This window comes from Montipora foliosa, chromosome 6 (genome assembly GCF_036669935.1).
Source record: "Montipora foliosa isolate CH-2021 chromosome 6, ASM3666993v2, whole genome shotgun sequence".
In the NCBI taxonomy this organism is placed as follows: domain Eukaryota; kingdom Metazoa; phylum Cnidaria; class Anthozoa; order Scleractinia; family Acroporidae; genus Montipora; species Montipora foliosa.
In genome coordinates, this window is record NC_090874.1 from 23,153,882 (window position 1) to 23,175,722 (window position 21,841).

Genomic DNA, 21,841 nt, shown 5'->3' on the forward strand with positions numbered 1-21,841 from the left:
TATGATAAAAGTAGAAGCCATAAAGGTGGATACTGCGGTTTAGTGTTAAAATGTGGATTGGACACTGTCCGCAGTCAGAGTGCCCATCACTGATAATTGTAGAGTCAAATTCATCAGGTGAGTAAATTTTTTTTACTTTTTTAGTTAATTAAATTATTTTCAGTAATTTATTAAATAATTAATTAATTCGATTAATTAATTAATTTTAAAAGCTATTTTAATTTAATAAATTATTCAATTAAATTAAAATTGATTTATAATGATACGGAACAAAGTTACTCTGACTATTCCTGGCTGGCAAAACAGTGCGATGAGAACTTGCTGGGAAAAGCAGTTTTTCATGAGTTGTGCTGGCTGGGAAAAAGCATCCTCTAAACGGATCCTGGCTGGCAAATTTGCATAGATATTTAGTGCTAGCTGGCTGTGAAGAGCGGGTATTATTTAATTATTAACTATAAACCTCTTATTAGATGTTAATTAATCGTTGCAAGCAACGACAAGTCAATATTGAGATTTCTCTCGTTGGGTACCTCTGAGATCTGGAAATATTTTTCTGCTTGGCGATTTTAATTGTGACTTTTCTTTTCAAGGCGATCTAGATAACATACCGCACCGAAACACAGTAAAACTGCCTTCTATCTTCGAATCGTTTAATTTACATAGCATGATTCAGGAGGCCACAAGATCAAGAATTTCATCACGTACCTTGCTTGATCTCTTTGTCACCACAACAAAGGATCTCATCAGTTCTTCTGGTGTATTCCCACTGGGGCTATCAGATCAAGATTTAATTTACGCAACCATTCGGCTTAAACACAAAAGACCACCGCCGAAATTTATTAAAACAAGTAACTACAAAAGAATGGACGTAGAGAAATTTAAACATGATCTTGAATGTACTCCATTTTACAATGCATCCATCTTTGAAGAGAACAGCCTGACGATCAGCTATGGGTTTGGGAACGACTACTCGATGATATCTCCAATGAACATGCTCCGTGGAGGGTGATAAAGGCAAGAAGCTTCTCCACGATGACCAGATGTCCACGTTCCAAAGCCTTTAGTAGCGGATAAAGTAAAGGCGCTGAAAAAAAGGAAATCAACGGGTCCTGATAAGATACCTCCAAAACTTTTGAAGCTAGCAGGCGATGCGATTGTCCCGTCTCTCCTCAGCCTATTTCGACTCTCCATTTATACCAGCAGGGTGTTCACTAGTTGCAAGACTTACTCCAGTGTATAAAAAGGATGATGAAACCGATTGCTGCAGTTATAGACCGATATCACTGCTAAGTTCCCAAGTAAGATCCTTGAATAAGTAGTCAACGACACAATTGTTCGTCATGTGTATAAAGCTAATAATCTACTTACGGATAATTAATGGGCATACCGGGCAGGATTTTCAACTAAATTGCTACAAACACAACTCACTGAAACGTGGAGAGAGCCTGTAGACGCAGGATTAGTGGTCGCGACTGCCTTCATAGATTTCAAAAAGGCATTCGACACCGTGTCGCACGCCATTCTCGAAATGAAATTAGAAAGGGACTTTGGCATATCAGGACCACTCCTGGCCTGGATTAGAAGTTATCTAAGTGAAAGACAGAAATTTACAATTGCTAATGGATCGACTTCAGAGATGATACTGGTCTCTTTTGGAATTCCTCAAGGGTCCGTTCTGGGGCCCACACTCTTCACTCTTTTCACAAACGATCTTCCGTCCTTTGTGCTGGTTCCGTTTATATGTTTGCAGACGATACAACGGTTTACTGCATAAGCGAAACTTCAGAAAAAAGTATTGTCCTGTTTAATTCTGCACTCCCCACCCAAGTAAAAGTGAGGCCATGCTAATCTCTAGAAGAAATCCCCCGATTAATATCTCCCCCCCCCCCCCCCCCCACCTCGATCTTCATTGGTAACTCTACAATTGAATGGCTATCGAAATCACGATTATTGGGAATGACCGTCAATGAGAAACTGACTTGGACTCCGCATATGCTGGAACTCAAAAAATCATTTGCTAAAAATTAGGATTACTTAAGAAGTCGAGGTTTCTCCCTAGGAACGTCCGACAGGATCTCTACTTTAAGATTATTTTGCCTTCAGTTACCTATGGTCTCATACTATGGGCATCTTGTTATAATTCCAACTTAGTTCAGTCCCTAGAAAGATTTCACTGCAGGGCTGCGAGACTTATCTTTAATTTGCCGAAAGACATGACATCTGCTGATGTCTTACAACGGGCCCAATTGCAGACTCTGTCTATTTATTACAAATCAGCCATTTTTATCTGTTTCCACAAAGCTTACCACGATAGGTTACCTGACACATTAATTGATCTGATTTTTAAGAAACGTGCCACAAATTATTCAAACCGGTCTTGCGCCTCTTTAATTGTTCCACGCTTCAACACGCGTTATATGAAAGACTCTGTCGCGTTTAGTGGCTCAGCCATATGGAATGCAGTGACCAATATTTGCAGTACCTTGACAAAAAAACATTTCGTATCATGACCTCAGACTAAAGCTCAAATCCCTAGTTAATGTTAATGAATTTAGTTTTAAGATAACGTCTATATCCACTTGTAATTTTAGAAAAGATGACTTTGTATATATTTAAATTTATGTTTATATTCATATTTGTCAACACCCCTAATTTTATAAGTTAATTCAATGTTCTTTTTGTAAATATTCCTAGTTAGTTAGTGATAAGTTATTGTAAACGACCCCACAAGCTCATGTAGCTTTAATACTCATAAGGCCATCTATCTATCTATTTGCCTGTTGAAATACAAAGAAAGGGCGAAAGCGAGAAGTGCCAACCGACGAGTTTCTTCCCCTGTCCACCTTTATCGATGCGGGTGTTTGTATTCATAGCTGATTTATGATTACGAAATCTCACTTTGAATTCATTGCTTGTGGAACCCACATATTGCACATTGCATTTACTACAAGTGATTAGGTGTATGACTTTGTGGGATTTACTGTGGAGAATAAGTACTATTAGAGCTAACGCTGGTCAAATGGTCCGATTCAACTGCTAACGATAGAAGCTTTTTGGAGTGCGAAACTGTGCACCCTCCAGCCTTTTGGTTTAAATAAAATATCAGAATTCAATTTCAGGAATAGAATAAGATATAATTAACAATTCACCACGTTTTTATTTTTATTTTTTCTCACAAGTGCAATACTCTCTCAAGGGACAGTTGCCTTCAAATTAGCACTTTTTAATAAATTTTCTACCATACTTTTTATTCTATTGTTTATTCTTTTACTTGTAAATTATATTCCTTTGTTAATTTTTCTTATTTAAGACCTAGTTTGTATATATTTTTATTTCAAGTGTTCTTAACATAGTAGCCTATTACTGAAGAAGCCGAAAGGGCGAAACGTTTAGTAAAGGTCTTTTTGGACACGTGACAAGTTCGCTGTTGCTCATTTACTCTACCTACAATTATCGATTGTAAGCGTCTTGTATCCACTGGATCCTTCTCACAAGTGTCATCTTCGTTGGCAAACCGTCTTCTTACACAACTATAAGTAATTTGATGATCCGATGATCCGATGTACGTCCTGTTCCTTAAATTAATGTTAAACGCCGGGGAACCCCGTGGCTAACCAATAATCTCACTGATTGTTCTGTTGCCAGCAGGGTTGTCGTGGTGGTGCAGTGGTTAGCGCACCAGATTAGTAACCAGGGGGACGCGGGTTCGCTTCCCACTCACTGCAATATGTTTTTCATTCAAATGGATCAGTTAGTAGTTCGCTGTCGCTATTTTTATACTCATGGAAATCCATGAGTATACAAATGAGGCTAGAAATCCAACGATGCAGTCATTATAGGAAGTAGCATTGAACTACTACTGACTGATCCTTTTGAATGAAAAATTTATGTGCCGTGAATGGAAATCAAACCCACGTCTTCCTGGTTACTAGTGGGGTGTGCTAACCACTGCACCATCACGGCAACCCTGCCATGCGCACTATATCGTATCAGTTGCGTTTCGTAGGAAAGGAGATATAATATTGGTCCCACATAAACAGCTTAAATAGTTGTTTGGATTATCGTTTATTAATATTCATTTGTGTTTTACAATACTTTTAATCGTTCAGTTATCCTACTATCAGGTTACAGTGAAATATATATTTTTTACTAATATTTAGATTGGGCTTCCCGAGATAAGTCCTAATGGCCCTGTCCAGAAGTGCGACGCTTGTTGAGGTCATCCAATCCATAGGGACCTGGTGGCATCATTCTTTAGCTCCTACCGATCAAGAAAAATGAGTATACGGTTGGGTACCGTAATGACAGAGAAATGTACCCCCTCCGATAGTCCAGGTCCATGGAGTACTAAAATGGAAAAGTGATGGAGTACCTAAAATGGACTACCGGTACCTTAGTAGATCGAGTTCAAAGATCAGTCAAACGGTGTCAAACACAATGACTTAACGAACGCGCTAAAAAAAGAAGTGGCAAGCAGGATTATTGAAAACAAAAAGGGCAACAAATGAAAATATTTCGCAAAAATTCCCTTCCTATGGAAAAGTAATATTGATTGTTCCATTTGTGCACCGTGCAATCACTTTCTCTATCTTTATTTTAACTTACAGATTTTTCCCCGTTGATTTATGGCATAACTCGCTCCATAATTTACAGTACGGACCTCGAACTCTGTTAGCCAAGAGATATGTATTTCGCTAAACGAGGTTATTGAGGAAAATGTGCGTTTGTTTTTGAAAACGATCTTCTTTAATGTCCCCATATATAAAGATTTCGAAAAACGAGCGATTCGCAAATTACTCTGCATGGGTCAGTCCCCCAAAACACAACACGTGATCATTTGACCAATGACGTTTGTGAACGCAACATTACCAAACACGACGAAATAGGTAGATATTTGATGGTATTTAGACTAAATGTATGATTCGCAAATTAAATTCTATTCCTACTCGATCTAAAACTTGACCCATTGTAGTTAGTCCACCACTAATCCATTTTAGTAGAGTCCATGGGCCTGGCCCTAGTTGTTCAATAGGCCCCAGTTCTTCAAACGATGGATAACGCTATTCACCGGATAAATCACTATCCAGTGGATAAGTCATAGCGAAATCAATTGCGCAATCCAATGGAAAGTGACTTATCCGGTGGATAGCGTTTTCCACCTTTTGAACAACTGGGGCCTGGTCCATCCGGGTGTACGTACGTGGTCCTTGGACTACGGGCCAGTGATATCATTACCTGCACAAAAAACTGCATTTCGACATCGGAAAACAAGAACAACTATAATCAATAAACCACATACAAGAGTAAAGGAGTTATGAGAAGAGGAGGTGAACTGATAAGGAAACGAAAATCTAAGAAGAAATTAGGTTGGAATATCAGGTAAAGCTGTTGCAAACACAAGGAAATTAAAACTGATTTAAAACAAAACGTCGTCTTCTTCATTCCAAGGCATCACCTGACGCCCGACAACTCGCGAGTATCACTTAGTGGAAGTAATTTTTATTGGTTAAAGTTTTAAAATATCAATCAATCAATCAATCAATCAATCAAAAAAAGTGGGTGGTATAAAGCATAGTAAGTATATCAAAGTTGACGTAGTACCTTACTTAAGATATAATACCAACAATTTTTCACAGTTTTAGGCAGAGTTCATCAATGTGATTCTTCCAGGACAGGCTTGAGTCAAAGGCAATATCAAGGTATTTTACAGAAAGAGCGTGCTTAGTATTTACGTCGTCAATTATTAAATTAAAAGACTTATAGAGTTTCAGGCTTTAAGAGTGAAAAAGAATACAACTACTTTAAGCTCATAATGCAACTTCAATTCAAGAACATTAAGATTCTAGCATGAACATTAGATATCAGTGTCATCAGCAAACAGGTGACTTGTCAGCCTTTTTAAAATGTTTGGTAAATCACCAATATATAACAAAAATAGCAAAGGTCCAAGAATAAATCCTCGAGAGACACCATAGGTTACAGATAGTGGATCAGACACATGACCATTAACAGATTGAAAGATAGGACTTAAACCAATCATAGACGTTATCCTCTCATTCCATAGTGATGCAATTTCAATAAAAAAATAGGATGATTTTACATATACCACAGCAAAACTCATCATTGTCAATAGAGTGACGAATATATTCAGTAATACTTGTGCATGAAGTGCATGATTAGTTGAATACTTCTGCCTAAATAAAGAATGTTATGACATTGAAGGTAACCATAAAAGGCGCTTTTACATTGCTTTTTCAAAGATTTTGCTAAAAATTGGTAGTACTGAAATTGGCCTATGGATATCTTTGTCTCGCCTGGAACCTTTCTTGAAACTGGAGTAACGTCTGCGAATTTACGTTTACTGGGGAAGGTACCATAATAGAGAAAGTAATCATTAATTAAGGGTGATCGATAAGAGTGGAGGAATATGAGTCGTAAGAGTTTTTCAATGTTCAGGGAAACCGGGATACTAGGGGGACCAATGGATTTGTTATTATCCATTTGAGAAGATTCAACTTCACAAAAGTAACAGGAAAAAGGAATATTGACCTAGGAAAAAATACCCTTTAGAAAAGAGTTAGGACAGTAATTCTCTCTGGGAATATTTCGATCGGTATTTTTATTCACATTAAGATACATTTGTTAAGAATATTAGAAATAGCAGAGGGATTGGTGAGAGGTTTGCCATTTTCTATAGGGGTGGGAATATAGTCATCTTTGACTAATATTTCTGATTGATCTAATGCCTGGCCAGATTTTGTTCATATTATACGTATTTGAGGAAAAGTAATTTCAAGGTAAAGTAACTTACTAGCTTTGATATCGTTAACCACATTTTTCCTGAAATTCCTAAAGAGGAATATTGATTTAGGGTTTGGCTGTTTACTCTTAATAACTTGTGAATTGAGCTTATCTTAGTTAGCAAGTATGTCGTTGTCAAACCAAGGTTAAGCAGACCACTTCATTTCAATTTTTGAGAGCTTCCTGCGAGGTACATGAGAATTAACAAAGATGGCGATTAGATCAAATTTAGTGATGGCATCTATTTTAGTCCAATCAAGAAGCAAGAATTCACTGATAATTTTCCCTTTGTCAAAAATAAAGAGTAGTCATTTTATAGCAGTTTAGAATTTTGAAGTTTACTTTAAGCTCATCTGCAATTATTGGTTATATGTGATGACCAGTGAATCTTTAACACCTTTCTCAACATGCGTGTATATATACCATCCAATGATCTTTCTTGAGTGTTGTCAGACACAACATCGGTTCAGAAAACACATGTTTCTATACCTCGTCCATTGTACAGCGAAGTAAAGCGCTATATCGAAGACCTCCTTCGTCAGGGCGATAGGGTCTTAGTACTATATCTACGAGACAGAGGGGGTCCTGGCAAGCTACGGTCGTATTGGGAGAGTACAGTCAAGCGCAAAAGAGAAGGAAGCCCAGTCTACGGAGTGGAGCCGGAATCAGGAGAAAGATCAGCCCAAGTGGTTCATCTAAATCTTCTGCCTTGCAATAATCTTCCTTTTGAGACGAACAGCAAGACAACTAAGAAACCACGACGGAAATCACGGGTTTCCCGATCACCTGCCTTATCGACCTTGGAGTCCATTACAGAAGTCAGTTCTGATGGGGAGTCAGAAGGGATTCTGACCCTTACCCCAGTAGTAACTGACACTAACACAAACGACACGGCTGCAGGACCTGGGACAGATCCCAGGTGAAACCTAGCAATGTCAGGAACCAATAAAACCAGAAATTGAGCCACCCTCTGAAGAGGAAACGACAGAGTACTCCGCCAACAAGGCAGCGCAGAGACCCCGTGCTTTTACGTGCGACACGTTTGGAACTCCAAGTGTGTACTACCCAGCACCCTGCGCGGGAGTGGCGCCGGTCACAGTCCCAATTGTACCTGGAGCAGTAGGAGGAATATAAAATGCGTGGCTCAACGGTATGGGGCCAGTCGTCTATCCAGTGTGTTACTAAACAGGTGTAATGTATCCATGTGGGATGACTTAAAGGATATTTTAGACAACCCGTTTCCGTTGTATTATCTCATGTGGAGTTTAATTGTTATTGTGCGGACAGAGTAATAATTGTTACTTATCATCAAAGAAAACTGAATCGTATCACTGTGGAAAGTTTTTGAAAGTTTGAATTTTGATTATAATGAAGACGGTTGTTTATACGAGATATTGAACGTGATTGCTGTACTTAGGACCAGCGGTTAGGGCTTGATCCCCTCTTTCAAGTAGTGAATAAGTGTTTATAGGAAAACAAGAACAATAGGACGAGCGGGTGTGTATCCGTAATTTCTGTTATGTCGAGGATGACATTTCTTCATCAGGGGAAGTTTGCATCGGGTTACGATACTGAACTCTCACCCCTTTAGGTACAGAAAAAGGACCATTGTGGGTAATAAAAGGCCATGAGGTTGTTGTCCGCTATCTTTGTCTCCGTGTTGTGTTGTTGTTTAACGGGAAACGTCGCTCATCAGTTCCCGCACCTGGTACAATATTACCTTGAAAATTAATAAAGTAACATTTACTGTAGGCGTTGACCAAAGGAGTAGTGGAGAGAGACAAAACTGTTTTAACAAAGTTTCCCTTTACTAATGATCGAGCAGTGGCATGAATCTTAAGTTTCCGCAATATGTGTGGTCGCATGGAAAACTAACAAAATTTGGGACGTTTAAGATTTAAATAAAACAAAAACATTTAGAAAGATATACCCATATTCGGCCGAACTAATTATACAAACCTATCGATCTTTGCGGTCTATTACCTTCTCGCGTGTCTGGATATCCCATGGGTGGCTTATGAACAGGGACCGATGATACTGTTGATCAAGCAAAAAGAAAAAAATATATACTTTGAGTAATGTTTAGAAACTGAGAAGCAGTGTTTTTAGACCCGGCTGCGAGGTTTTTGAACAGCTTCAAAGACATACCACAAAAAGCGTGCCCATCCGGACTCAAAACAATGGTTCAAATTGTGAGAGGAGAATAATAGAGTACGAGAAAACAAGCTCTGTCTTCTTAGTGTTATTTGTGTAAAGAATATCAAGGAGTGTCTAATGAGTTAAAAGCTCATAAACGGAACGTTTTGATCGGTGTTTTGATAGGCCGTTGGGCTCATGAATTATTAATGAGGTTTAAACCTTTACAAGTGGCCGGTGTTTTCAAATGACTGCGAATAAGACTTCGAGTCCTTGCTGGGTATTTACAGTTAGAGCGTGGTATACGTGAAGTTCCTGGGGGTGCTTATCGATAAAATTTTAACCTGGAAATTTCACATTGACTATATAAGTAGAGCTGTTGGAATTATTGCATGATTAAGATACTGCGTCCCTCTAAATAAGTTAATTCAAATTTGTCGTTCTCTGATTTTCCATTTACATTCTATGGCATTCCTGCTTGGGGACAAGCGCTAGCTGCGCAGATTGATTTGAGAAAGATATTTGTCTTACAGAAACGTGCCCTTCGGCTAGTGTTTTTACTAGTCATATACATCTCATGCTATCCCTATCTCTATCTCTGGTACCATCTTATTTTGAAATTGCTTGTTCTCTTATGCATAACATATTTACCAATAGGCCGTTTCTGAGTTCATGTCTGCCTCCTCCTTAAAGCAAATCTAAGTGCGAAGCTTTTCTTACAAAAATTAGCTTTCATTCATATGTTAAGTAGAGCTAATTACCATCACGTTAACTCTGCACTTTGACTCGCTTTGAAGAGGAGGTAGACATGAACTCGGAAATGGCCTATTCTATTCCAGTAGACTCCGCATTATAGGCTTAATTTGCATACTTCCTACGGTACTAAAAAGTCAGCGGTCACCTTCCAAAGTAATTGTAATGTACTTAACTGATTAGAGTGTAATTTGAAGTGCTAAGTTTCTACCACATATGAACCATGTTAGCCCTAGCCCTATTCATGGGAACGGGCCCACACAAGGATAGAGAAAAACTCTGACCAGGGTGGGAATTGAGCCCACGACCTTTGAGTTGGATCACCGCTGCTCTACCCACTGGGCTACAAGGTCAGAAAGAAGCAGGCCGTGGGAACTGAAGATGTTAAGGACACTGCAACGAACATGTACAATTTCAGGGAAGGATTACGTTTTTGCAAACGTAAGCAGTGTAGCACTTTTGTTTGAACGGACTTAACTGCTTAGAGTGTAATGTCAAGTGCTAAGTTTGTACCCCATATGAACCATGTGAGCGTTAGCCCTACTAATGGAAATGGGCCCACACAAGGAGAAAATGGATCCTTCTAGTATCCTCCCCCAGCTTTCAGATATGTTGACTGTTTTGGGAAAAGCTATTTTTCTGACCTCATTAAAGAGGATGGATGAGCTAAGGCCTCATATTAATAAAAGCTTTCAGTCAGTATGTTCAAAATGTACAAAGATTACAACACTTCTTTTTGGCGATGACCTTGCCAAACAGATTAAGAAAATTAGTGAAGTCAATAAAATTTCAATGAGAGTCTCCTGCTCAAGTCGTGATTCACGTTCATTTGGCATTCGCACAGATGGGAAAACTGTTATTTTCAGTACACGAGGAAAGAAGGTTCCTCTTTCTGGATTCCGCCGAGGTTTGTCCGGAGGAGGCCGTATACCGTACTCAAGTCCCAGTACCAGCAACAACAAGCAGGACAAACAAGGACAAGGCCTGAATGAGGTATTAACCTGTTTTAGCAACTTAACCAATCGCATATTAGAAAATTGGCGTGAAATCACCAGTGATCCTTGGACGTTAGCAAAAAATGTGAGAAGTAACGCAATTTGTAACATTAACGCAAAAGGTAACAATTGCGTTAACGCCAATTGTAACAATCTGTTAACCCCAAAATGTAACCGACTTCTTCAACGCGAAATGTAACAAAGCAAAGTGTAACATATCTTTGGATCAAGTTTTACCAGTAAAGCATATGTTGCATCTCTATGCGTTGTGTGCGAGTGGCTGGCTATGTTGCAGGTAAAATCTGTTCTCAGGTTGAATCCATTTTTACCTAGGTTAAATTCGTGATCCTCATTTTACCTAGGATGAATTGTGCACTCAACCTAGCTTAAACCCCCACTAAAAAGGATTGACGTGGTGGTCGCAAGAAAATTATTAAAAATTGGGACGTTTGAGATTTAAATAAAACACAAACATTTAGAAAGATATACCCATATTAGGCGAAGCTAATTATACAAACCTATCGATCTTTGGGTTCTATTACCTTCTCGCGTGCCTGGATATCCCATGGGTGGCTCATGAACAGGGACCGATGATACTGTTAATCAAGCCAAAAGAAAAAAATGTACTTTAAGTAATGTTTAGAAACCGAGCAGCAGTGTTTTTAGACCCGGCTGCGAGGTTTTTGGACAGCTTAAAAAACATACCACAAAAAGCGTGCCCATCTGAACTCAGAACAGTGGTTCAAATTGTGAGAGGAGAATATTAGCGTACGGAAGAACAAGCTCTGTCTTCTTAGTATTATTTGTGTAAAGAATACCGAGGAGTGTCTAATGAGTTAAAAGCTCATACACGGAACGTTTTGATCGGTGTTTTGATAGGCCGTTGGGCTCATGAATTATTAATGAGGTTTGAACATTTACAAGTACCCGGTGTTTTCAAATGACTGCGAATAAGACTTCGAGTCCTTGCTGGGTATTTACAGGTAGAGCGTGGTATACGTGAAGTTTCTGGGGGTGCTTATCGATAAAATTTTAACCTGGAAATTTCATATTGACTGTATGAGTAGATTTGTTGGAATTATTGCATGATTAAGAGACTGCGTCCCTCTAAATAAGTTAATTCAAATTTGTCGTTCTCTGATTTTCCATTTACATCCTATGGCATTGCTGCTTAGGGACAAGCGCTAGCTGCGCAGATTGATTTGAGAAAGATATTGGTCTTACAGAAACGTGCCCTTCGGCTAGTGTTTTTACTAGTCATATACCTCTCATGCTATCCCCATCTCTATCTCTGGTACCATCTTATTTTGAAATGGCTTGTTCTCTTATGCATGACATATTTACCAATAGGCCGTTTCTGAGTTCATGTCTGCCTCCTCCTTAAAGCAAATCTAAGTGCGAAGCTTTTCTTACAAAAATTAGCTTTCATTCATATGTTAAGTGGGACTAATTCCCATCACGTTAACCCTGCACTTTGACTCGCTTTGAAGAGGAGGTAGACATGAACTCGGAAATGGCCTATTCTATTCCGATAGACTCCGCATTATAGGCTTACTTTGCATACTTCCTTCGGTACTATAAGGTCAGCGGTCACTTTCCAAAGTAATTGTAATGTACTTAACTGATTAGAGTGTAATGTGAAGTGCTAAGTTTCTACCACATATGAACCATGTTAGCGTTAGCCCTCTTGATGGGAACAGGCCCACACAAGGACAGAGAAAAACTCTGACCAGGGTGGGAAATGAACCCACGACCTTTGGGTTGGATCACCGCTGCTCTACCGACTGAGCTACAAAGTCAGACGGGAGCAGGCGGTGGGAACTGGAGATGTTAAAGTCACGGTAATGAACATGTACAAGTACAAGGAAGGATTACCTTTTTGCAAATGTTGGCCGTGTAGCACTTATCTTCGAACACAATTAAACGATTAGAGTGTAATGTGAAGTGCCTAGGTTCTACCCCATTTGAACCATGAGAGCGTTAGCCCTACTTATGGAAATGGACCCACACAAGGAGAAAATGGATCCTTCTAGTATCCTCCCCCAGCTTTCAGATATGTTGACTGTTTTGGGAAAAGCTATTTTTCTGACCTTACTAAAGAGAGGGGATGAGCTAAGGCCTCATATTAATAAAAGCCTTCAGTCAGTATGTTCAAAATGTACAAAGATTAGAACACTCCTTTTTGGCGTTGACCTTGCCAAACAGATTAAGACTATTAGTGAAGTCAATAAAATTTCAATGAGAGTCTCCTGCTCAAGTCGTGATTCACGTTCATTTGGCATTTGCACACAGAGGAAAACTGTTATTTTTAGTACACGAGGAAAGAAGGGTACTTTTTTTGGATTCCGCCGAGGTTCGTCCGAAGGAGGCCGTATACCGTACTCAAGTCCCAGTACCAGCAGCAACAAGCAGGACAAACAAGGACAAGGCCTGAATGAGGTATGAACGTGTGATAGCAACTTAACCAATCGCATAGAAAATTGGCGAGAAATCACCACTTATCCTTGGACGTTAGCAAAAAATGTGACAGGGAACACAAATTGTGACAATTTCTTTAACGCCAATTGTAACAATCTCTTAACCCCAAAATGTAACCGACTTCTTCAACGCGAAATGTAACAAAGCAAAGTGTAACATATCTTTGGATCAAGTTTTACCAGTAAAGCATATTTTGCATCTCTATGCGTTGTGTGCGAGTGGCTGGCTATGTTGCAGGTAAAATCTGTTCTCAGGTTGAATCCGTTTTTACCTAGGTTAAATTCGTGATCCCCATTTTACCTAGGATGAATTGTGCACTCAACCTAGCTTAAACCCCCACTAAAAAGGATTGACGTGGTGGTCGCAAGAAAATTATTAAAAATTGGGACGTTTGAGATTTAAATAAAACACAAACATTTAGAAAGATATACCCATATTAGGCGAAGCTAATTATACAAACCTATCGATCTTTGGGTTCTATTACCTTCTCGCGTGCCTGGATATCCCATGGGTGGCTCATGAACAGGGACCGATGATACTGTTAATCAAGCCAAAAGAAAAAAATGTACTTTAAGTAATGTTTAGAAACCGAGCAGCAGTGTTTTTAGACCCGGCTGCGAGGTTTTTGGACAGCTTAAAAAACATACCACAAAAAGCGTGCCCATCTGAACTCAGAACAGTGGTTTAAATTGTGAAAGGAGAATATTAGAGTACGGAAGAACAAGCTCTGTCTTCTTAGTATCATTTGTGTAAAGAATATCGAGGACTGTCTAATGAGTTAAAAGCTCATACACGGAGCGTTTTTATCGGAGTTTTGCTAGGCCGTTGAGCTTATGAATTATTAATGAGGTTTAAACCTTTTCAAGTGGCTGGTGTTTTTAAATGACTGAATAATACTTCGAGTCTTTGCTGGGCATTTACAGGTACAGTGTGGTATACGTGAAGTTCCTGGGGGTGCTTATCGATAAAATTTTAACCTGGAAATTTCATATTGACTATATAAGTAGAGTTGTTCGAATTATTGCATGATTAAGATACTGCGTCCCTCTAAATACGTTAATTCAAATTTGTCGTTCTCTGATATTCCACTTACATCCTATGGCATTGCTGCTTGGGGACAAGCGCTAGCTGCGCAGATTGATTTGAGAAAGATATTGGTCTTACAGAAACGTGCCCTTTGGCTAGTGTTTTTACTAGTCATATACATCTCATGCTATCCCCATCTCTTTCTCTGGTACCATCTTATTTTGAAATGGCTTGTTCTCTTATGCATGACATATTTACCAATAGGCTGTTTCTGAGTTTATGTCTGCCTCCTCCTTAAAGCAAATCTAAGTGCGAAGCTTTTCTTACAAAAAATTAGCTTTCATTCATATGTTAAGTAGAGCTAATTACTATCACGTTAACCCTGCACTTTGACTCGCTTTGAAGAGGAGGTAGACATGAACTCGGAAATGGCCTATTCTATTTCGATAGACTCCGCATTAAAGGCTTAATTTGCATACTTCCTTCGGTACTAAAAAGTCAGCGGTCACTTTCCAAAGTAGTTGTAATGTACTTAACTGATTAGAGTGTAATTTGAAGTGCTAAGTTTCTACCACACATGAACCATATTAGCCTTAGCCTAATCTTGTACCCAGATCTCCCACGGTCATACGGAAGAGAGATCTGGTAAAGTTCGATTATGAGCATGCTCAGTGCCAGCGAGGCCCGAAATACGGGCTTCTCTATCACTGCGCATGTTCGTACTCTCTATTGTGATTTTGGGTGATTTTGCGGAATAAACATGGATTTCGAGAGTATTCTTGAAGAGATTCTGTCGGGCAGAGGACAAGGAGGCCTTAAACTTAAGCCGAAACAGAAAGAAGCGCTACAAGCGATTGTTTTTGAACGGTCGAGATTGTTTAATTGTCGCAGCAACTGCAGAATCACTGAAGCGAGCGCTTAGGCTTAATAAACGAGTGCTATTTTTTTCACACCATCTAGTGAAAAGTGTAACTAACCAAACCGTAAATAGAAAGCGAAAATGTTAAAGAGTGCTTAGACCTAATCTCTGCAACGAGCGCTATTTCCTTGACACGATCTCGTGAAAAATACAGTTAATTTAACCGTAAAATTCACAATTGATCACTACTTAATTCGCGAGTCACGCTTTAAGAACGAGAAATACTGTTTTAAATAAATTACATACTTCAACTTGAATTTATTAGTTTCTGAGTACCGCGTAGCCAGCTACGCAGAACTTTATTCGAGTGGCAGGGTACGTGGGGCTTTCGTCGGTACCATTTACACAAACGTCGCATTTTTTTAAATGATTTTCCTCAACTGTAAAGCTTTTCCGGCGTCGGAAAAAAACAAAACTTTCCTCCGCACAACTGGCATTTATTCAAAACAGCACATGCACTTGCGAAAACTAAACCTTCACTTTACCTTCACTGAAGTGCCCCACGAAATAAGCAAATCAGAGGGTAGATTGCATTGCCGCAACCTTTTTTTAGTAGCCAATGAAAAAGCATGTATTGTCGAACTTTGCCAGATCTGACATTTCCATTTACAGAGTGAGATCTGGGTAAGAGATTAGCCTTAGCCCTATTCATGGGAACGGGCCCACACATGGACAGAGAAAAACTCTAACCAGGGTGGGAATTGAACCCACGACCTTTGGGTCGGATCACCGCTGCTCTACCGACTGAGCTACAAGGTCAGACGAAAGCAGGCCGTGGGAACTGAAGATGTTAAAGTCACGGCAATAAACGTGTACAAGTTCAAGGAAGAATTACTTTTTTGCAAACGTTGGCCGTGTAGCAATTATATTTGACCAGACTTAACTGATTAGGGTGTAATGTGAAGTGCTAAGTTTCTACCCCAAATAAACCATGTGAGCGTTAGACCTACTAATGGAAATGGGCTGACACAAGGACAGAGAAAAACTCTGACCAGGGTGGGAATTGAACCCACGACCTTTGGGTTGGATCACCGCTGCTCTACCGACTGAGCAACAAAGTCAGACGAGAGCAGGCCGTGGGAACTGGAGATGTTAAAGTCACGGTAAAAAATATGTACAAGTACAAGGAAGAATTACGTTTTTGAAAATGTTGGCAGTGTAGCACTTATATTTGAACACACTTAACTAATAAGAGTGTAATGTTAAGTGCTAAGTATAAGTTTCTACCCCATATGAAACATGTGAGCGTTAGCCCTACTAATGGAAATGGGCCCACACAAGGAGAAAATGGATCCTTCTGGTATCCTCCCCCAGCTTTCAGATATGTTGACAGTATTGGGAAAAGCTATTTTTCTGACCTCATTAAAGAGCAGGGATGAGCTAAGGCCTCATATTAATAAAAGCTTTCAGTCAGTATGTTCAAAATGTACAAAGATTACAACACTCTTTTTTGGCGATGACCTTGCCAAACAGATTGAGAATATTAGTGAAGTCAATAAAATTTCAATGAGAGTCTCCTGCTCAAGTCGTGATTCACGTTCAATTGGCATTCGCACAGATGGGAAAACTGTTATTTTCAGTACACAAGGAAAGAAGGTTCCTCTTTTTGGATTCCGCCGAGGTTTGTCCGGAGGAGGCCGTATACCGTACTCAAGTCCCAGTACCAGCAGCAACAAGCAGGACAGACAAGGACAAGGCCTGAATGAGGTATTAACCTGTGTTAGCAACTTAACCAATCGCATAGAAAATTGGCGTGAAATCACCAGTGATCCTTGGACGTTAGCAAAAAATGTGACAAGTAATGCAAATTGTAACAATTTCTTTAACGCCAATTGTAACAATCTGTTAACCCCAAAATGTAACCGACTTCTTGAACGCGAAATGTAACAAAGCAAAGTGTAACATCTCTTTGGATCACGTTTTACCAGTAAAGCATATGTTGCATCTCTATGCGTTGTGTGCGAGTGGCTGGCTATGTTGCAGGTAAAATCTGTTCTCAGGTTGAATCAATTTTTACCTAGGTTAAATTTGTGATCCCCATTTTACCTAGGATGAATTGTGCACTCAAACTAGCTTAAACCCCTACTAAAAAGGATTGACGTGGTGGTCGCAGGAAAATTAATAAAAATTGGGACATTTGATATTTAAATAAAACACAAACATTGAGAAAGATATACCCATATTGGGCGAAGCTAATTATACAAACCTATCGATCTTTGCGGTCTATTACCTTCTCGCGTGTCTGGATATCCCATGGGTGGCTTATGATCAGGGAGCGATGATACTGTTGATCAAGCAAAAGGAAAAAAATGTACTTTAAATAATGTTTAGAAACCAAGCAGCAGTGTTTTTCGACCCGGCTGCGAGGTTTTTGACCAGCTTTAAAACATACAACAAAGAGAGTGCCCATCTGGACTCAGAGCAATGGTTCAAATTGTAAGAGGAGAATATTAGCGTACGAACTGAACTGTGTGAACTGTAGGAACTGAAGATGTTAAAGTCACAGCAATGAACATGTACAAGTTCAAGGAAGGATTACTTTTTTGCAAACGTTGGCCGTGTAGCAGTTACATTTGACCGGATTTAACTGATTAGAGTGTAATGTGAAGTGCTAAGTTTCTACCCCATATGAACCATGTGAGCGTTAGCCCTACTAATGGAAATGGGCCCACACGAGGAGAAAATTGATCCTTCTAGTATCCTCCCCCGGCTTTCAGATATGTTGAAGTTTTTGGGGAAAGCTTTTATTCTGACCTCATTAAAGAGGAGGGATGAGCTAAAGCCTCATATTAATATAAGATTTCAGTCAGTATGTTCAAAATGTAGAAAAATTACAACACTTCTTTTTGGCCATGACCCTGCTAAACAGATTAAGAATATTAGTGAAGTCAATAAAATTTCAATGAGAGTCTCCTGCTCAAGTCGTGATTCACGTTCACTTGGCATTCGCACAGATGGGAAAACTGTTATTTTCAGTACACGAGGAAAGAAGGGTCCTCTTTTTGGATTCCGCCGAAGTTCGTCCGGAGGAGGCCGTATACCGTACTCAAGTCCCAGTACCATCAGCAACAAGCAGGACAAACAAGGACAAGGCCTGAATGAGGTATTAACCTGTGTTAGCAACTTAACCAATCTTATAGAAAATTGGCGTGAAATCACCACTGATCCCTTGACGTTAGCAAAAAATGTGACAACTAACGTAACTTGTAACATCGCAAAATGTAACAATTTTTTTAACGCCAATTGTAACAATCTCTTAACCCCAAAATGTAACCGACTTCTTTAACGCGAAATGTAACAAAGCAAAGTGTAACAACTCTTTGGATCACGTTTTACCGGTAAAGCATATGTTGCATCTCTATGCGTTGTGTGCGAGTGGCTGGCTATGTTGCAGGTAAAATCTGTTCTCAGGTTGAATCCCTTTTTACCTAGTTTAAATTCGTGATCCCCATTTTACCTAGGATGAATTGTGCACTCAACCTAGCATAAACCCATACTAAAAAGGATTGACGTGGTGGTCGCAGGAAAATTAATAAAAATTAGGACGTTTGAGATTTAAATAAAACACAAACATTGAGAAAGATATACCCATATTGGGCGAAGCTAATTATACAAACCTATCGATCTTTGCGGTCTATTACCTTCTCGCGTGTCTGGATATCCCATGGGTGGCTTATGATCAGGGAGCGATGATACTGTTGATCAAGCAAAAGGAAAAAAATGTACTTTAAATAATGTTTAGAAACCAAGCAGCAGTGTTTTTCGACCCGGCTGCGAGGTTTTTGACCAGCTTTAAAACATACAACAAAGAGAGTGCCCATCTGGACTCAGAGCAATGGTTCAAATTGTAAGAGGAGAATATTAGCGTACGAACTGAACTGTGTGAACTGTAGGAACTGAAGATGTTAAAGTCACAGCAATGAACATGTACAAGTTCAAGGAAGGATTACTTTTTTGCAAACGTTGGCCGTGTAGCAGTTACATTTGACCGGATTTAACTGATTAGAGTGTAATGTGAAGTGCTAAGTTTCTACCCCATATGAACCATGTGAGCGTTAGCCCTACTAATGGAAATGGGCCCACACGAGGAGAAAATTGATCCTTCTAGTATCCTCCCCCGGCTTTCAGATATGTTGAAGTTTTTGGGGAAAGCTTTTATTCTGACCTCATTAAAGAGGAGGGATGAGCTAAAGCCTCATATTAATATAAGATTTCAGTCAGTATGTTCAAAATGTAGAAAAATTACAACACTTCTTTTTGGCCATGACCCTGCTAAACAGATTAAGAATATTAGTGAAGTCAATAAAATTTCAATGAGAGTCTCCTGCTCAAGTCGTGATTCACGTTCACTTGGCATTCGCACAGATGGGAAAACTGTTATTTTCAGTACACGAGGAAAGAAGGGTCCTCTTTTTGGATTCCGCCGAAGTTCGTCCGGAGGAGGCCGTATACCGTACTCAAGTCCCAGTACCATCAGCAACAAGCAGGACAAACAAGGACAAGGCCTGAATGAGGTATTAACCTGTGTTAGCAACTTAACCAATCTTATAGAAAATTGGCGTGAAATCACCACTGATCCCTTGACGTTAGCAAAAAATGTGACAACTAACGTAACTTGTAACATCGCAAAATGTAACAATTTTTTTAACGCCAATTGTAACAATCTCTTAACCCCAAAATGTAACCGACTTCTTTAACGCGAAATGTAACAAAGCAAAGTGTAACAACTCTTTGGATCACGTTTTACCGGTAAAGCATATGTTGCATCTCTATGCGTTGTGTGCGAGTGGCTGGCTATGTTGCAGGTAAAATCTGTTCTCAGGTTGAATCCCTTTTTACCTAGTTTAAATTCGTGATCCCCATTTTACCTAGGATGAATTGTGCACTCAACCTAGCATAAACCCATACTAAAAAGGATTGACGTGGTGGTCGCAGGAAAATTAATAAAAATTAGGACGTTTGAGATTTAAATAAAACACAAACATTGAGAAAGATATACCCATATTGGGCGAAGCTAATTATACAAACCTATCGATCTTTGCGGTCTAATACCTTCTCGCGTGTCTGGATATCCCATGGGTGGCTTATGATCAGGGAGCGATGATACTGTTGATCAAGCAAAAGGAAAAAAATGTACTTTAAGTAATGTTTAGAAACCGAGCAGCAGTGTTTTTAGACCCGGCTGCGAGGTTTTTGACCAGCTTTAAAAACATACAACAAAGAGAGTGCCTATCTGGACTCAGAACAATGGTTTAAATTGTGAGAGGAGAATATCAGCGTACGAACTGAACTGTTTGAACTGTGGGAACTGAAGATGTTAAAATCACGGCAATGAACATGTACAAGTTCTAGGAAGGATTACTTTTTTGCAACGTTGGCCGTGTAGCAGTTATATTTGACCAGACTTAACTGATTAGAGTGTAATGTCAAGTGCTAAGTTTCTACCCCATATGAACCATGTTAGCGTTAGCCCTACTAGTGGAAATGGGCCCACACAAGGAGAAAATTGATCCTTCTAGTATCCTCCCCCGGCTTTCGGATATGACGACTGTTTTGGGGAAGGGTATTTTTCTGACCTGATTAAAGAGGAGGGATGAGCTAAGGCTTCATATTAATAAAAGCTTTCAGTCAGTATGTTCAAAATGTACAAAAATTACAACACTTCTTTTTGGCTATGACCTTGACAAACAGATTAAGAATATTAGCGTAATGAATAAAATTTTAATGAGAGTCTCCTCCTCAAGTCGTGATTTACGTTCAATTGGCATTTGCACAGATGGGAAAACTGTTTTTTTCAGAACACGATTATAGAAGGGTCCTCTTTTTGGATTCCGACGAGGTTCGTCCGGAGGAGGCCGTATACCGTACTCAAGTCCCAGTACCAGCAGCAACAAGCAGGACAAACAAGGACAAGGCCTGAATGAGAGGTATTAAGCTGTGTTAGCAACTTAACCAATCGCATAGAAAATTGGCGTGAGATCACCACTGATCCTTAGACGTTAGCATAAAATGTGACAAGTAACGTAACTTGTAACATTATCGCAAAATGTAACAATTTCTTTAAAGCCAATTGTAACAATCTCAACCCCAAAATGTAACCGACTTCTTCAACGCGAAATGTAACAAAGCAAAGTGTAACAACTCTTTGGATCAAGTTTTACCAGTAAAGCATATGTTGCATCTCTATGCGTTGTGTGCGAGTGGCTGGCTATGTTGCAGGTAAAATCCGTTGTCAGGTTGAATCCGTTTTTATCTAGGTTAAATTCGTGATCCCCATTTTACCTAGGATGAATTGTGCACTCAACCTAGCTTAAACCCCTACTAAAAAGGATTGACGTGGTGGTCGCAGGAAAATTAATAAAAATTGGGACGTTTGAGATTTAAATAAAACACAAACATTTAGAAAGATATACCCTTATTAGGCGAAGCTAATAATACAAACCTAACGATCTTTGCGGTCTATTACCTTCTCGCGTGTCTGGATATTTCATGGGTGGCTTATGAAGAGGAACCGATGATACTGTTGATCAAGCAAAAAGAAAAAAAAATGTACTTTAAGTAATGTTTAGAACACGAGCAGCTGTGGTTTTAGACCCAGCTGCGAGGTTTTTGGACAGCTTAAAAAACATACCACAAAAAGCGTGCCCATCTGGACTCAGAACAATGGTTCAAATTGTGAGAGGAGAATATTAGCGTACGAGAAAACAAGCTCTGTCCTCTTAGTGTTATTTGT

General features: G+C 39.4%; 1 protein-coding gene across 29 annotated transcripts in view; it reads right to left on the reverse strand.

The window, feature by feature from the left end:
* Positions 1-4,011: 4,011 nt before the first annotated feature.
* LOC138008882 (uncharacterized) overlaps positions 4,012-21,841 on the reverse strand; it is a 63,442-nt gene continuing 45,612 nt past the window's right edge. For 9 of the 29 annotated variants that reach the window (XM_068856177.1, XM_068856181.1, XM_068856180.1 and 6 more), the window contains 7 exons: positions 20,137-20,214; positions 18,726-18,803; positions 17,339-17,392; positions 13,624-13,701; positions 11,228-11,281; positions 8,785-8,838; positions 4,012-4,261 (listed from right to left, as the gene is read on the reverse strand). In XM_068856177.1, coding sequence (XP_068712278.1) covers positions 4,248-4,261; positions 8,785-8,838; positions 11,228-11,281; positions 13,624-13,701; positions 17,339-17,392; positions 18,726-18,803; positions 20,137-20,214 — 410 coding nt within the window. In that variant the 3' untranslated portion in view covers positions 4,012-4,247. Of the gene's footprint in view, positions 4,262-8,784; positions 8,839-11,203; positions 11,282-13,623; positions 13,702-17,338; positions 17,393-18,725; positions 18,804-20,136; positions 20,215-21,550; positions 21,629-21,841 lie in introns of all 29 variants that reach the window. The other 20 variants (XM_068856192.1, XM_068856164.1, XM_068856167.1 and 17 more) reach the window with 20 other exon arrangements.